The sequence below is a fragment of the Nymphaea colorata genome, chromosome 4 (genome assembly GCF_008831285.2).
Source record: "Nymphaea colorata isolate Beijing-Zhang1983 chromosome 4, ASM883128v2, whole genome shotgun sequence".
Taxonomy (NCBI): Eukaryota; Viridiplantae; Streptophyta; class Magnoliopsida; order Nymphaeales; family Nymphaeaceae; genus Nymphaea; species Nymphaea colorata.
In genome coordinates this window covers 20,972,372-20,988,829 of record NC_045141.1, presented here as the reverse complement: position 1 = coordinate 20,988,829, position 16,458 = coordinate 20,972,372, and the positions used below count along the sequence as shown (strand labels likewise).

General features: G+C 41.3%; 2 protein-coding genes across 8 annotated transcripts; one reads left to right on the top strand and one right to left on the bottom strand.

Annotated features, from left to right (window-relative positions):
• Positions 1–1,900: 1,900 nt before the first annotated feature.
• Positions 1,901–8,109, top strand: LOC116252738 (probable methyltransferase PMT20). 6 transcript variants are annotated; one of them, XM_031627229.2, is made up of 10 exons: positions 1,901–2,523; positions 2,630–2,730; positions 2,824–2,893; positions 4,100–4,388; positions 4,729–4,877; positions 4,992–5,187; positions 5,365–5,575; positions 6,587–7,262; positions 7,348–7,425; positions 7,511–8,109. In XM_031627229.2, exons 3-10 carry the CDS (start codon positions 2,871–2,873, stop codon positions 7,734–7,736), a joined length of 1,848 nt encoding a protein of 615 aa, XP_031483089.1. In that variant the 5' UTR covers positions 1,901–2,523; positions 2,630–2,730; positions 2,824–2,870; the 3' UTR covers positions 7,737–8,109. The 6 variants fall into 6 exon arrangements, with proteins under 6 accessions (XP_031483089.1, XP_031483090.1, XP_031483091.1 ...); XM_031627230.2 differs by having other exon boundaries at positions 2,821–2,893; XM_031627231.2 differs by lacking the exon at positions 2,630–2,730 and having other exon boundaries at positions 2,821–2,893.
• Positions 8,110–10,160: 2,051 nt separating this feature from the next.
• Positions 10,161–13,877, bottom strand: LOC116253690 (uncharacterized protein At4g15970-like). Of its 2 annotated transcripts, none has more exons than XM_031628629.2 (4): positions 13,529–13,877; positions 12,107–12,817; positions 11,639–12,007; positions 10,161–11,162 (listed from the first exon to the last, which is right to left on the bottom strand). In XM_031628629.2, the coding sequence occupies exons 2-4, from the start codon at positions 12,761–12,763 to the stop codon at positions 10,653–10,655; spliced, it is 1,536 nt and encodes a 511-aa protein (XP_031484489.1). In that variant the 5' UTR covers positions 12,764–12,817; positions 13,529–13,877; the 3' UTR covers positions 10,161–10,652. The 2 variants fall into 2 exon arrangements, with proteins under 2 accessions (XP_031484489.1, XP_031484488.1); XM_031628628.2 differs by having other exon boundaries at positions 12,107–12,807; positions 13,529–13,876.
• Between the last annotated feature and the right edge of the window lie 2,581 nt (positions 13,878–16,458).

Here is a 16,458-nt window from a genome sequence, read left to right as displayed (position 1 = left end):
AAGCGGCGTTTCCGGGAGGTCATTCAACGAATTTTCGCTGTACTGAAAGTTACTTGTGTACTTGATTGATATCTGTGTGCAGGTAGATTCTTTCGTTCGTTCCTTCCTTCCTTCCTTCCTTCATTGCAAGTACATACACAGTATCTTTTCTATTTCAGAGTTCACACCTTTGCTTCGTTTTTGCCTCCTCGTAGAGAAAAAAAGTGGAGCCCAAATCACCACTCGTTCTGGTTGGCACGCACATTAAGAAAAAAGTAGCCCCTGCCCCCATTGTCCTCCGTTCAGTGCTGATGAATATATATATTACATTGGAGTATGAAAATGCTGAGCCTGTCTTGGGATGATGATTAAAATATTCGAAGGTTGAACTTACTACAGGTCAAAAAGAAAAATCTGACTCAAAATTCTTGAGTCGATTAATGGCCTGGGTTTCTCTAATTATTAGATATGGGAGCCACGACTCTCCACCTTCGCAAAGCTATAATGCTTTTCATTTAGTGGGGAACGAACACCTTGGACTCTAAATGATGAGTCCGATTCTGTATGCATGCATGAAGGTCTGCCGGACTCCTTTTTTTTGAATTTAAAACAACTAATGCAAATTTGGTAGGCATATTGTCGTCGAGTGGAGAAGGATTAGAAGGAAAGGTGGGCCGCTAATATAAATAATTAGCAAGTTTTGGAGTGGGGATTGCATATGCATGTGCATGTGCCCCCCACTCAGCACATGCCCCACGTGAGGACGAACCTAGGTTAACGTCAAGAGCTAAAGGTCAGGGCTCCACCGCGAACTCTCTCACGCGTTTTTGGCGGTCCGACTATTTTAAAATACCCGGCCTTAGATTTGAGGGCCGAGCATGATGCATCCTCAGTTCGATATGATTCGATTCAACTGGTGTTATTTTTCTGGACTGTAAACAATGACATGCTATAAAATCATTCAAATCACAAAATAAATAGCAATGGACGAAGAAATTGCCTTGGAGCAGTTTAAATTCATTCAACCTTTCGATTTCCAACACCACCGGAGGAAAGAGATGTATGGTAAGAAATGGTAATGAATAAAACTATGTTATTCGAATTTTGTTCAAGACTACTTACTTCTCTAGAGTCTAGGCATGGCAGGTTGACGGTTGACTGCCAGAGTCGGCCATTTGCCCGACCTTTTTCCTCGCCGACGTCCCTCTCTTGAGGGATCACCGCCGTGCCGTGCCCTCACCTCCCCTCCTGGTTCGGAACCGCGTTATCATTAAGTCTGCACCGGATTAGCTCTGTTATCGGTTTCTGTTCCTCTGTACTCCTCGAGACTTGGGACTAGACTTAATGCCATTGTTATCATCATCATCTCCTTCCTTTTTATATCTTGAAGAATATAAACTTAAGCTCAAGAATGAGGTAACTTGATATTGGTTCACTGCATCTGCTATTTTTTAAGTTCGCTTTCGTGGGTTTGGGTCCAACCCAGCTGTCCAAGTCTTGAAATGGGCAGTCAATTAATCAATCACACCTTTGGGTCCAACACAACGTGCCGAGATCTAGAGGGTTGGTAGGTCTAATCAATTAATGCCTGGTCCGCGATCTTAACATCACATTCATTCATATGTGGGCTCGGTCCTGCCTAGCTCGCCACCCTAAAGAACCTGACCCACCTGGAAAAACAGTCTCATGTCGATCCACCCAACTGAACCTAACCGATCAACTGCTGCTGGATTAGATATAGAATCCAATGGTGTTTCAGAGTCAAATCCGGTCTTATGTTGGGTTTATAATACTTCGACCTGGATATGGGCTGGTCTGTTGGGCTTGAAACTGTAGACTTATAATATCCTAGTTTTCGACAGTAAGGTCTTCACAAAACTTGCTTGGCGAAATCTAGGGAGGTGTATCTAAATCCTTCTTTCTCTTTCCGTTCATTTGGAAGGAAGTGAAAGATTTGGTTCTCAGTAATCTGGATGTGGAAAATAGTTTCTCAATTCTCTCCGTCACAAGCTCAAAAGGGAAAACCGGACTGAAGATCAGAGTGGCTCGTTTCAGCTCCAACAGTGGACGCTAATTAGAGATGGTGGGCGCAAAGCAGGAAGGTGGGCGTTCTTCAGGCCCGCTGGCGAGCCGAATGATTTGGTAGAAAACTGGGGAAAGAGCTGCGTATCACCGACGCTTTAGTCTTTACTACGAGTCTGCTCTTTTTCCTTCCTTTTCTGTCCTCTCTCTCTATCTCTCCTGTGTATGATAGACAGATCTTCAGTTTCTGTGTGGTGATTGTGTGTACGTCACGAAGAGAGACGGTTTTTAATGCAAGAACGAGGATCCCGCTGTAAAAGTGAGAGAAACGAGGGAGGGAGTTGGGGTTAGAGTAAACTGTGAAACGCGGGGAGGAGGAGGAGAGGTCGCCGACAGAGTAAATGAGATTGCTGATAAAAAGGCAGTGCACGTTCGGTTGTGCTCTCTGCCTATTCCCCATCTGTCTCTCTGCTTTCAGTCGCTCCTCCTCTGAGGAATAATACGGAAAGGAGATCTGGTGAGGTCAGTCATTCATCGTTGCTTCTACATTTAAACCTCCTACTTCTTTTTCATAGTACAGGTCCTCCCTCTGTTGCTCACCGCTTCTAATCTTAACTTTCCTCCTTAGCATTTCTGAGTCCTCTTATCTCCTGCACCTTTCTTCCTCCTTACTTCGTTTCTCTCTTTCTCATCTCTATATGGTTCTTATGGAAAATGAATTAAGTTGAGGTGAGGAGAGAGTTCTTCCCTGTTCCCCTTATTTTCTCTCGAGAGATTAAAGTGGTGCAGAGTTTAATTCTAAAGATCTCTTCTATTCAGCAGATCTATTGCTTATATCGGGTGTTCATGTGAAGCGTTGTGTTTGGAAGATGTCGAAGCTATCCATATCGGGGTATGTTCTTTCTTCTGTTCTTGTAGCGTTCTCTAATTAAAGTTGCTCTAACATGGCAGCCATGGAAAAGTTTGGAACTTTTTGGCCACCAATGGTTGGACTTTATGAATTCGTCTGGTTTTCTACTCTAGTCTTACGCTTGAAAATCGTTTTCCAATGGAAAAAGGAGACGGTCGTTTCTCTTAGGCGCTTTTGTTGACGTAGTTTGATGTAGATCTGGATCATTGTTTCTGGTCTACTTCATTCCACTTGTATTGAGCTGTATATAACATTACAGTTTTTCATGGTCTCCATGTTTATGTTCCACTAATCGCGGCTTTTTGTGTTGCCACGTATGGTGAAAGTTCGATGATTCGGACGTGGGTGGGCGGCTGGCTATTGTTCACTCATCTTGATCAATTTTCAAATTTTACTGAGCGATTCTCGCTCTGGCCAGACAGAATTTGGTTGCTTTTTCTGAAAATCCCAGAAGATCTTGTTTGTAATTAATGTCTATGGACTGAGTTATTTGGTTTCCTGGATTTCTGAGATGTTGGAAGCTTTTAATGCGGCAAAGAATTCTTACGATTGGATTTCTAGCTTTAGTGCAATTTATTCCACAGAATGTATCACTTGTCCGTGATTAACTGTGCAAATTCTATCTAAATTCTAGTCGTTGTGCCAAACAAGAGATTCATTCACCTGGCTACTGGGTTAGATTTAAGACGTTCGTGTTAAGACGTTCGTCTGCCTAACAACCCCACTTGCCTACAGAAAATGAACAACATATTTTTTCATGACAGATCTGTGTCAGCAGCAATTTCAGCTAAATTTTATGTCCCAACATGAACCTAATTTTATTTGTACTGTTTGCATATGTGCACAAGCATGTGCACTTGCTGATATGTACACAACTTTGTATTACTGTTGTCAGTATGTAAGGATTTGCTCCTATGGCCATAGACATGTAAGGGTATATTTAGGGTGTGCTGATCTTGGATGTCGATATTTGGTTTGATGTTTTATTAGGTTATTTTCATAAGATCACTGCTTCTAAATCAATTTTTTGTTACTCTTGCATCTCTAAACTTAATTGGTATTTCACGTGCTGAAAATGCTATGTATTAAGCAAATGACCGGTGCAATTCGGTGTGTAATGATTTATGGATGTCAAAGTTAAGCTTCTGTTTGCAATTCTTCTTACACAGTCTGTAATCTCGGGTGCAGGTACTTTGTATCTGAAAAGGTGAAGGGTAAAGAATACAAGCAAGGGTCTTATCCTGATAGAAAATTCAGAGCTCTTCCAATAACTGTAGTGGTTCTATTACTCTGCGCACTTTCATTTTATCTTGGTGGTGTATTTTGCTCTGACAAGCATAAGCTGCTTGAAAGGCCAGTAGTTGTAGCCCCCCAAACCCCTAAAAAGGTTGCAGTTACTTCTCCTCAACTTAAGTCGGTTGTTTTTCCTGAGTGTGGCATTGACCATCAGGATTACACCCCATGCACAGATCCGAAGGTATCAATCAGTTTTCCTCATTACTAGCATGCATTTTTCTTCCTTTATATTGGCTCTGTTATTACAATTTACAACGTGTCTAGTTTAATAATGATCTGAGATACTTTGCTCTGTTAACAAGGCAGCCTAGTCCAGCAGGCCCAAGGAGGCCAACCTTGGCATGCATCAACTCTATCAGAACTCCTAATATATATTTTTTTTCCATCATCTTATCTTTTATGACCTGTAGCTACCTAAGAACATGGTTGAAGTTTCCCTAGGATGAAGAACGTTAAAGAAGTTATATCGGCAGATCTTTGTATTAGAGAGTGCTGATTATGTCTCCTCTTCCCTTTCTCAGAGATGGCGAAAATACAGTTATAATCGACTTTCATTCATGGAGCGTCACTGCCCTCCACTCTTTGAGAGAAAAGAATGCTTAGTTCCCCCACCAAATGGGTACAAGATACCCATCAGATGGCCAAAGAGCAAAGACGAATGTTGGTACAGGTATTTCTACTGGATCATGTTATGATTTATTTTTCACATTCAGTGGCAAAGTTGGTTTTTGCAGAACATTGTGAGTGGGGCTGATGTTTTTTTTTTCTTTGTTTTCTTTTGTAGGAATGTTCCTTATGACTGGATTAACAATCAGAAATCAAATCAAAATTGGTTAAGAAAACAAGGGGAGAAGTTCCTGTTTCCAGGAGGTGGAACCATGTTCCCCAAAGGTGTTGGTCATTATGTGGACTTGATGCAAGCTTTGATCCCAGGGATGAAGGACAAGAGCATAAGGACAGCTCTTGATACTGGTTGTGGGGTATGCATCTTGTCTGCTTTCTGAGATATGTTTATGCATAATAACATGTTAATATAATCACTCAAATTATATTATCTTTATATAAGTTCGTGCATGAGAGCATGTATACTACTGTGCATGTGCTGATCTTCTATCCTTGGTTCGGTGTTACCTTATTGAAGCCATCCTTCTGTTCAGGTTGCTAGCTGGGGAGGTGATTTACTAGATCGTGGAATCCTAACAATGTCCCTTGCACCAAGAGACAATCATGAAGCCCAAGTGCAGTTTGCTTTGGAACGTGGCATTCCTGCAATATTGGGAATTCTGTCTACTCAACGCCTGCCTTTTCCGTCAAACTCATTTGATATGGCCCATTGCAGCAGATGCTTGATTCCATGGACTGAATTTGGTACTTACTTCACCTGCAAAATTTTGTTTTACATGGTTTACAGAAGGAAGTCTGTCCTCAGCTTTAGTCTGTACAAACAAATTAAGATAACATTGGCAAGTCAGTTATCTGGGTGACCATTTTTCTTGTGAACTTGGTATTTCAAATTTCACAATCCCAAAATCTCATAAGAAGTGTTCCCTGTATATGTTCATTTATCCTAAGTGCGCAAATTGTTGAAGGGTTTTCCACCTATAGTATAGCAGTTGGGGAGTCGCGAAAAAATAAAGATATTACATTTGCATAACCCATGGTTACTTGCCATGTTGCTCTCAGAATCAAACCGTTTCTTGTAAGTGGAGAGAAAGAAAGCACTTTGGCAAACAGTTACCTGTATGCTTGTATTTTTTGAAAAGCTACACGGTAATGCCAATATCATGAGTTGCTTTAGATGGTGAAATGATAAGTTAAAATTTCTGTTCAACGATTGAAACCATACATTGAGACTTGATATATCTGTCTGATCACTGATGACAATTTTTATGTTGTCTGGTATATGCTCAGTACAGCTTGAACGGTCACTGCCATTTTACAAAGGTCACTAGGTTAAGTTGGTAGTGAAGAAAGGTGTTTATGGAAGAAATTTGTAAATTTCCGGAATCTATTGTCAATGTCTACCTTCTGCTTGACTTTTTGGAACTCGAAGATTGGTAATGGGAAGGTTAGCTCCCTGCCAACAAGGCTCTGTCTACCAGGCTCAGGGTTGTTCTTCAGACATTCGGGTTGAAGAATGTCAATAGATCAATATGAAACGTGTTAGGGAACTTCAAAAATATGTATCATAACAACCTTTGTTTTATTATCCGAAATATGGTACCTAAATGTTCTCAAATTTTTCATATCGCGTTCTTCTCCATATTAAAGTGATTCATTATATGAATTCTTTCTTTTGTCCAGTACATCTTATTTGTGTTTCACATCATATCTAAGTCATTTGAAATGCAGTACTTTAATAAGCAAGTCTATTTTCAGGTGGAGTTTATCTTCTGGAGATACACCGGATACTTAGGCCTGGGGGTTTCTGGGTCCTATCTGGGCCCCCTGTTAACTATCAAAACCGTTGGCGTGGATGGAATACCACAATTGAAGAACAGAAAGCCGACTACAACAGTTTGCAGACTCTGCTTACGAAAATGTGCTTTAAGCAGTATAGCAAGAAAGATGACATTGCTGTGTGGCAAAAGTCCACAGACAATAGCTGTTATGATAAACTGGCTAAGGCAGACTCGTATCCACCAAAATGTGATGATAGTTTTGAGCCGGATGCTGCTTGGTATGTTCCTCTCAGGCCCTGTGTGGTGGCTCCGGACCCCAACTTGAAGAAAACATCATTAAAATCACTACCAAAATGGCCTGAACGTCTTCATGCTGCTCCCGAGAGGGTCAGTATCATTCATGGGGGCAGTGCTGGTGCATTTAACCATGATGACTCTAAGTGGAAAGTCAGGGTCAAGCATTACAAGACTCTTCTTCCCGCTCTTGGGACTGATAAGATTCGCAATGTCATGGACATGAATACTGTGTATGGAGGCTTTGCTGCTGCTCTAATTGATTCTCCATTGTGGGTGATGAATGTTGTGTCTTCATATAGTATCAATACTCTCAGTGTTGTGTTTGACCGAGGCTTGATTGGCACGAACCATGATTGGTGAGCTCTTCTATATACAGAAACATGGCCATGTTTTCAAAATGCATGCGGACATGTTATTTATTATGCTTGTCGATCATTTCAGGTGTGAGGCATTCTCTACATATCCTCGAACATATGATCTCTTGCATCTTGATGGCCTCTTCACTGCTGAAAGCCACAGGTGAAGTCAGATTTTGTGTGCAGTTGTATTCAGTAAAGGGCTTTGCATGTGCTTTCTTTCTTATGTTTCGAGTGTGTCTTTCCAGGTGCGAGATGAAGTATGTGCTGCTTGAAATGGACCGTATCCTAAGACCAGATGGCTATGTGATCATGCGCGAGTCCAGCCATTTCGTGGAAGCAATACAGAATGTTGCCAAGGGAATGAAATGGAGCTGCCAGAAGCATGATACGGAGTACAGTGTGGAGCAGGAAAAGGTTCTTATCTGCCAAAAGAAGCTTTGGTATTCCTCAGGCAAGAAGACGACAGAGTAGTATAGGAGTCTTGATTTCTTCATCGTAATTACAAGATAAAGGAAGCAAGTAATGAGAGAGAGGGAGAGGGTTCAACGACTTATGAATGCTTGGTAGGATGCAAAGTTTCTGCTGAGCTTCAGGAGTTCCCCTACACGTAGACTAGAATGAAATACGTGATGTCCGTCATTATCTTTCACAAATGTATTCTCAGGCAATTTAATTCTTTATATCCCTATTTTTCATGCGATTCTTTGAGGCGTCCAGGAAGAAGCAGAACTATTCAAATCAAAATTGATTTTTTCGCTGTAATTGTTAAAAGTGAGTCGGCAGATATGTATGTGATACTCGATTATTTTCCAATCCAGTAATAATATTTCTATTTCTGTATTTACACTTTTTGATACACGTGTAGTCGTTTATGTCTCTGTTGTTTATGGATATTTTTGTATTATGCGTCCAAGTGGATGCTTGAGTAATGTTTCACTGGCGCCCAACCGGTTCAAAGTTGAAAGTGGGACCGAATATGCAACTGATTCTGACGGGCTTGATATTACCTGAGTTGGTCGGATTAAGCCGTTCTCAGGCGAGCTCAATGAGTTTGTTGAATTCATTGCATCTCAAAGCAGGGTCGCATGAAATCGGGTTTCGGCTTACCTGAAAATTGGTAGATGCCAACCTTGTGACCTTTTGGGCATGGCTTGCCATTTTGGTGATCGCCACCTCCTTTCTTAAGCTGGATCGAGAAATCATACTTCTACTTCTTGCAATAAAGCAATCTTTGCGCCATAAACAACCTGTCTGCATACAGCCGCTTAGAGGTTTGGCCTTGTGATCTTCAAGTAAAACAAGGAAGATCGTAATGCCCCATTTGATCTTCAAGTAAAAAAAGGAAGATTGTAATGCCCCATTTGATCTTCAAGTAAAAAAAGGAAGATTGTAATGCCCCATTTCGAGAAGTTTAGCTATGTATTGAAGATGGAGAGAAATCTTTAAGAGCTTATAAAGGGAGTTGTTCACTAGTTGGTTGTCTTAGTTCCTAACTTTTTTTTTTTAGTTGAAATAGAAATTGTTAGGAGGCTGGTTGAGATTCGCTAACGGTCCAGCCCGGTGTGAGAGTGGGTCAGGTCGTTTCAAAGACTTCAATACATGTTCACACAAATTCACAGGAGAAACCATAAGTCTAGGTTAAGTTTGATTGCATAGCTGATTCTAGGCTACAAGCATCCAAAAGTCGTTTGTCCGGGGTACATCATGTATACTTTGGTTGGTTACCTGAAATTAGTTATACATGATCTTTTTAAAATTAGTTCAACACAAGTTCATACAAAACTAGTTATAAGTTCACTTGAAAGTCCATTAGCACATCAAATGAGAACTGTTTTACAATGATACATCCATTGTCCTTGTTCTCAACCTCTGTAAATACAACTGCTGAAGTTTCTTATGATATTTGACATGGGCACATTCTTGACAAGCTTTCACTAAAGCTTCTCAGATCACTTCACCTAAGACTATTAAAGTTTCCATTTCTTATTGAGAGCAAAGAATTTTGTATTGCTTATTGCTCCAATTTATCCACATTCAAAACCAGTAATATACCAACGTAATATTGTGCGGCTCAAGAATTATAAGAAATTTGTGGTACAGACCGCAAGCCAATAATTTGCCAGTTCCTAACAACTTGCCCAATTCGAACACTAGAGTAGACGTTTGTTTCATGTGCAGCTCCCACGATTTGGAAATTGAGAACAACCGTCTCCTGTTGCATTATATGAAAAGGAGACATGAACTGATTTATTTTTATTGTTTCGATACAACTTCAACCTGGTTCATGCGTCTTCCTTTTCTTAATCTGGATTTCATTTCAGATCCAAACGCCAACAACTCGGTACCTTAATATCCCTTTCTGCAGATCATTTGAGACTATGATCCAAATTTAAGCAGATCTAAAGTCAGCCCACTGAGATAGTGATTCACGACCGGACCCAGTCAGTTAAGCCCGTAACCATCACTCACTCACCTACCACTACCAGGGGACAGATCAGATCGTATTATATAAAAGTTTGGATTCTCCGGTTGTCTTAATATCCATTTGATAGACGCGGATATGGACCCAGTTATAATAGTTTCTCCTTATTGTACGCCATCTTTGGTACGGGAAAGGGGCCTAGTAAGTGTAGGCAATGGGGAATAGGGGGAGGGGGAGTATATGGATCGGTTTAGGTCTCCTTATTAGAACAGTTTTTGAATTGGATCAAGATCCATATCTGATCCACTTTGAAGGAGGTCCTCGCATGGGCAAAACTTCTACATGTACTCAGACAAGTTACGGGTTCAAGTATCAACAAGATGCGCTTTAGGTGGCAGGGCTTAGCTGTACTAGTAACACGACAAAGATTTTAGACATATATAACTGAACTACCACAAACTACTGCACACAAATGAACGAATATTTTAGACATATATAAATGAATTCCTTCTAACTACTGCAAAGTAATGAGGCCCTCTAATGTTTAATATACATTTCTCTCCCTTTCTCCAAAAAGAGGAAACAAACAAAAAAGGCGATAGAAAAGCCTTGAAGATTATTATGCACCATGTTTCTTCTGCTTATTGGAATTACAGAGCTCTCCAAATGAAGCTACATTGTGGTCGAACCTATGCCTGATCTCCCCAAATAAAAACCAGTCTGAACGTCGTTATATGCTATGATATAATACGTTAGACATGGTAATTGGCCACAATCAACCTTATGAACCATAAGCTATGGCCTATGGGCAGGGACATTGTTCAATCTACTAAGCAAAGCCTCTCAGTTCCTGCACGACGTCCCCACGCTCACCCATCGGCCAAAAAGTGCTGACCATGTATGGCAATTGCAGGGAAGCAAGGGAATCAATTGTATGTGGACGGAAGTTACTTTCATGTTGCAGGCTAATTTGTCGACCATGAAAGGGGGCATGCCTTTGGAGCCGACCATTTTGGCCTTCGGATTCTGCTGTTCTGTTGCACAGTTACATTTTGCTTGGCTGCAATGAACTCGTCCAAAGTAGTTCTAAGATCGGCAAGCTTCGCCTTCAGTCCCTTGCAGCAGGTGGCATGCATGGTGAAGGTTTCGTCTATGTACTGGCTCCTCTGGCAGAACCCACCAAAATATTTTGAATTCAGGAAAAGAAACTTCATGTTCCACTTCTTGAAGCTGCTTCTGTACTTCAGTATGTTGATCACCTCTTGCTCGTTTTTGCCCGGAAACAACCACCTTGATCTATACCAGTACTGGTAGAAACTGACAGTTTTCTTGTTGGAACGGACGAATTTGAACCCGCAATTTGGGCGGTTCCTTATATCTGTTGCATTTCCATTGAACCGGTCAGAAGCGATCTGGATGTCTGCATCTTGTGAAAGGATCTGGAAAGGATTCCTGAGCCACATTATGTCTGTGTCCTGCAAAGTGAAGCCTTCGAGTAAGAAGTGAACAGAGCAATGCAGAGCCTGACAATGGAGGCTACGGCTGGACAGAGACAGAAGGCGACGCCAAGAAGTGTGGCAGAAGGCAAAGAATACTTCAGTGCAGATGCTAATGGAATATTAATACGGATGAATAATCAACTGACTACTTAACAAATGTTTGTGTGAATTCCTACAGACACACCATCTTCTGGTAACAAAGACGCCCCTGTTTCATACCTTAAGAATAGAGAAAATGTATTCATCACAGAAGAAAAGGATGCGCCATGTCTACATCAACTAGAACAGTTCCAGAGAAGTACCTTAAGTTTAAGAAGAGATGGTTTCTTAGAGAAATCTCTGATCAAGGCTTTCAAAAGCAACGGATATCAAGTTTTGGATATTTAAAATTCCTTTTCTTTTCAGTAGGTGACTAACGCAAATTTCGGTCTGATTCGAAGGAGTGAACTTACACTGAAGAGAAAGTTATATCCCTTATTTAGTATGTCGCCTAGAAAACCGAGTCTTCTCCACATCATTTTCAAATAATCCTGCGTCATGTACTTCTTCTCAGCAGAGAAATCAACCCCTTGTGTCCTGAGAATATAACAGTGCGGATGGACTTTCACACAACGATCGTACGCCTTTGCGTCCACCGCGACAATGAGGAGATGATCTAACAACTTCTTTGTGCCTTCCCCTACGCGGAAACTCTCCAAGAACAGATCAATCATGGACCTGTTTTGTGCCCATGCGCTGTTGAGTGTAATGACAATGACAGTCTTATTCTCATCTGCAGTTTCTGCCAGTACATAGTCCAGCTCGTCTAGGGCAGGCGTTCCCTTCGTAAGGAAAAGGAATAGGTTAACACAAAGCACGGTAAACAAGAGGAAAGAAAAACAGAGAAATAAGGAGAGTAGAACCAATTTTTCATTTCATACTTCTTTTGTTCTATTGGTTGGAGAAATTGCAGAATCCCTCAAATTGGTGGTAGTCACGGAGGATCTTTCTGCCTCTTGTGGAGGAGAATCATGTAGCGGCTCTGTGTCATTGTTCATGATTCGAGGCTTCTGCTCTGGAGTGGATAAAATATTCGAATTTGCTGAAATATTAGTGCCGATTAAGAAGGATTTCTCAAAATTTTGAGGAGCTTTCGCAGATTCAGTTGCAGGAGACTGAGGTGAAGAGGCTGACCCATTTGCAGCAGTAACGTCATTATCACTGAACGACTCTTCAAATTCATCTTCTTCTGATGCGTTCATCGGCAATTCTGCCGATGGACTTTGAGGAGTCGGAATCCGTTCGATTGGATTTTTCACAGAAGCATTATGATGTTCATCTAGAAGCGAGCTCTTTGATTGAGGGTCCTCTGTCAAAGAAGCAGGAATGCCAACGGCAGTAACGTTTGATTGAGCAACAAGATGGGACTTTGCATTAGGCAGAGAAAATAATTTGGCGGACATTGAAGACAACTTGCTCAGCCCATACACGTCTCTTCCCATAACGGAGGCGAAAGCCAGAAGCACAACCGCTACCCACAGCAAGACAATATGGGTCTCTTTGATTACGTACTTCTGCCCCATACCAGGAACCTTCATGCTGATTTGCCTCTATGGAATTATATGCAGCAGCAGTAAGGAATCTACATCCAGCTGACAGGGCATAAGTCCTTTGTGATAGACCAAAATCACTTGAAAAACTGGAAAGTTAGTAAATGGGCCAAATAGGAACCCACCATCTTTTTTTCTCACTATGGCATGTCCTTGATAGAATGTATCAGAAGCAAAGAATATATGGTTCAAGCGGAAAAGTGGACTCCTAAAATGGAGGTAAATGCGATCAAACTTGTTACCTTCCATGAATCCAGAAAGAGATCTCATCTGTTCATCCATATAACTTGCAAAAAGTTCGTATAAATAGGATTCACCATTTTTACGACTTCAAAAAACTACATTCCACTTGCCAGAAATGCAGGATATTGTCTAAAAAACCGAAATTGAGAAGTTCGTATCTCAGCAAAATTTTCTGCTCTCGTGGAAGTTCAGGCTACGGCACGACCAAAATTGCTCGGAAACCAGAAACGGAATTTAAAAAGAAAAAGGCATCTACGAAAGTAATCGCAGACAAAGCTCGCAGCAGAGATGCATTGGCAACCGGCCGGCCGTCTACCAATGATCTCTCGGTGGGAAGGATCACGAGGCAAGGCTGCCGGACAGACAAAAGAGGGCATTTACGTAATTGCTTCCGAAATCCGAATCCGCCAATGAAGCAGCGAGTTCGCGGCGTGGACAGATAGTAAGGAGGAGCCACACAGAAAGAGAGAGAGAGAGAGAGAGGTGCAGACAAGAAGTCGAGAAGAGTACCTCACGGAAAAGCGGAAGAGAAGGACGGGAAACGACACAGGCAGGCCACAGACTCCCACTCTCTTCCTCGCTCTGCAACGGAGGCTAGCTTCGTAATTCCTCAATCAATCACCCATTGGACATCGGGGGAAGAGACAGAGAGAGCGAGGAAAGTCAGGGAGCTGGTGTCCTTTATATCCGGCTGTCGGCGAGAAGGCGGAGGAATTGGCGAAAATGCCCACGGCGAGTAGGGAGTCATGTGGCAGGGAATGTCGAGGCAGACGCAGAGTGACGACTGCCTTCTTCCACGCCGTCTGCTCTCCGCTCATCATTCACGAGGCATGCTGACCAACCCTCATTCGTCATCCAGCTCCCGTGCTCCTGCTTGTCCTGTTACTGTTTTTGTTCTGTGTTTTAAAGAAGATGGGACTTTACTTATTTCTTTATTTTTTCTCACAAATATAAAAAACTATTCTACCGGATTGACGAGCAAGTAAATATTTTTTAAACAAGTAAATTGTTTATCATATATGAAGAAGCAGTTCGAAACTTGTACGTAGATTTTCAGTTAAGCGACGGATGTATATATATTTCAAGTTGATATTATTAGAAGTGGGTCGGCATGTGCCCACTTCTCAACTATATGTGGCTCTGCTTTTTAGATGGTTCTTTTCTTTGACAGGGGAACAAACACAAGAATTTTGGTGATTAAGATGTCCATTTTCTTCCGATATGGACATTTTCTTATCCACTTGTTTTCACTTGCTTGTCATTTGCGTCTCTTTCCAAAACTGACATATTAGCGTCGGCTCTATCTTGGCGCGTTCTTAAAAGTAAGTTCTTGGGGGAGATTGTCAAGAGAAGCTGGCCATAATTCTAAAGTAGAGCTTTAAGCTTTTGATTGCCTTCAAGTGTAGCCCTAACTTCCGTTGATTTAAATGAAAAAACCGGCGGACCTTCGGGGTCTCCTTTGACCTCATGTCAAAGGAATACTAATGTTTAATGAGATGATATGTGTATATTATGGTGCTGTTTGGAAACAGTAGCATATTGTTGCTCATCGATAAGCGCATGGAGTAAATTTATAGAATGTTGTAACAAGTGTTCCATGAGTCCACCCTATTGTTTGAGGTAGATTCATGAGACAATGATATTGTGTTATTGTTGTCAAAATGAGAATGAAGGACGGGAGCAGCTCGGTAGTAGGATGAAATGCTCACTTGAAAGGAATCCAAGAAAATGAACGAGGAACAGCTCTACAGTGCTATAAAATTGATTCCGACATGTTTGAACTTCCAGGAAACATTAGAAGTTTCAAGTACTAAAGAATGAAATACAGCGCAAGTTTACAACTTTATCATCTTCCTTTCCTTTCTTTTTTTACAGTTTTATTTGATGAATATTGCTGCCTTTGCAGTGGTTATTTGCCAACCAGAACGATGCCCTTATCCCAATATTTATTGAATGATGATCCTGCTTGTTGAGAGGCTGTGTCCATTGATTAATTGGGCGACGGGAGAATCTCAAAAACAGCAGTGGGTTGGTGCACCTACTGAGTGCTGTTAAGGTGCAGCCTTTGTTGGGGCAAATGTCTGGGATTTGTGGGAAGTGAAAGTTAGTCTTGAGGCTGGTAGCTAATAAAACTCGGTTGTTACCAAACAAAATTTTAACTGGGAGTAGACAACAAAGTTGGCCTCGTGTTTGCAACTTAATTGTTTTCTCATTGTCGTGCCTACAAATGCACTCTCAACCTGATCAAAAGGAAGGGTTTGTAGGGTGGAGCCGGCTAAGCCCATCGGCCGGGCATTCATGTTTCGATTCCCATGGGTGTCACCTCCTTACACAGGCCAAAACCAAGTGCATCTTTTGCAGTAGGGGATGTTTGTCTAGGGGTTTTTACCAGTAGTAGAGGCAGGTGTGGGCTGACATAGGCAATTGCGCGCACCAGCCCAAATAAATTACTATGTTTAAATATGGATTCCTCCAGAAACTTTTATATAGTTATCCTTTAAAGTTTAAAATTAAACTATCAATATTCTTTATATAGATTTCTCCATAAACTTTTGGGCATAGGTATCCTTTAAAGTTTAAAATTTAAACTATTAGTACTCCTTAGCTACAAATTTATGCCTCCGCCACTGGTTTACTGCTGCTCTAACATGGGTTCAAGTCCAAATTTCCTTCAACTAGTTTGAAGGAAAAAAAGAACTCTAGACCTCCAGTCAGGTTGGGGGTTAGAGTAATTAGGACTTTAGATTTAAAGAAGATGAAGAGTTCAATATTTTTTACGCATTTGCCGGCACAATCTGATAAAAAGGGTCTGCAAGCTCAACTACCATAATGAATATCGCCACAAGGGGTTTAGCGTAGCCAGTCTGACTGGAGAGAGTCAACTCCTTGTGCAAGCCGGTGCGGCCCTAGACCTTTGGAGCAAGAGGTAAGAAAGAGAGCCTTGGCTTCTCATTTTTCACCAAAACCTATTAACATCCAACCTTTTTTAATAAGATCTAATCTTGCTTTAGATTCCTTGTATCTGATTAAGCTAAACATTTTATCAATATAAAATTGAATTTGCAAAGTTTGGTGTTAACCTATCAGCGATAATTCCGGCCGGATTTGAATTTAATGTCCACATATTAGATGTCCATGACTGCCCTACCGAAAAGAAGTAGGTCCACCAGATGAACTACGTCCGATCGAGCTAGTGAAAAAGGAAGGTCGTTCTTCCAAGCAACCACCATTATACTAATTAATTTGATCAAACTTAGACAAAAAACAATGCTTGGCTTCCTTTTCAACCCGCAGAACCTAAGTTAGTCAGTAGCCCTTTGCCATGAAAGTGAAAGAAATCCTCTCAATACTAATTTATTAAATGTATAAGGGAACAAGTTTGGCACAACTTCCGCCACAACAACTTTGAAGAAAGTGATGTGGAAACTGCCTCACAAATT

What these genes read in the sequence shown, in the direction of transcription:
- LOC116252738 (XM_031627231.2), top strand. Translation starts at nt 2,871, where the DNA reads ATGTCGAAGCTATCCATATCGGG. An exon ending in AAAGACGAATGTTGGTACAG is followed by an intron (nt 4,878 to 4,991) that starts GTATTTCTACTG and finishes TTTCTTTTGTAG; the next exon opens with GAATGTTCCTTATGACTGGA. An exon ending in GATTCCATGGACTGAATTTG is followed by an intron (nt 5,576 to 6,586) that starts GTACTTACTTCA and finishes GTCTATTTTCAG; the next exon opens with GTGGAGTTTATCTTCTGGAG.
- LOC116253690 (XM_031628629.2), bottom strand. Translation starts at nt 12,763, where the DNA reads ATGAAGGTTCCTGGTATGGGGCAGAAGTACGTAATCAAAGAGACCCAT. An exon ending in CAACCAATAGAACAAAAGAA is followed by an intron (nt 12,008 to 12,106) that starts GTATGAAATGAA and finishes TTCCTTACGAAG; the next exon opens with GGAACGCCTGCCCTAGACGA. An exon ending in GATATAACTTTCTCTTCAGT is followed by an intron (nt 11,163 to 11,638) that starts GTAAGTTCACTC and finishes TTCACTTTGCAG; the next exon opens with GACACAGACATAATGTGGCT.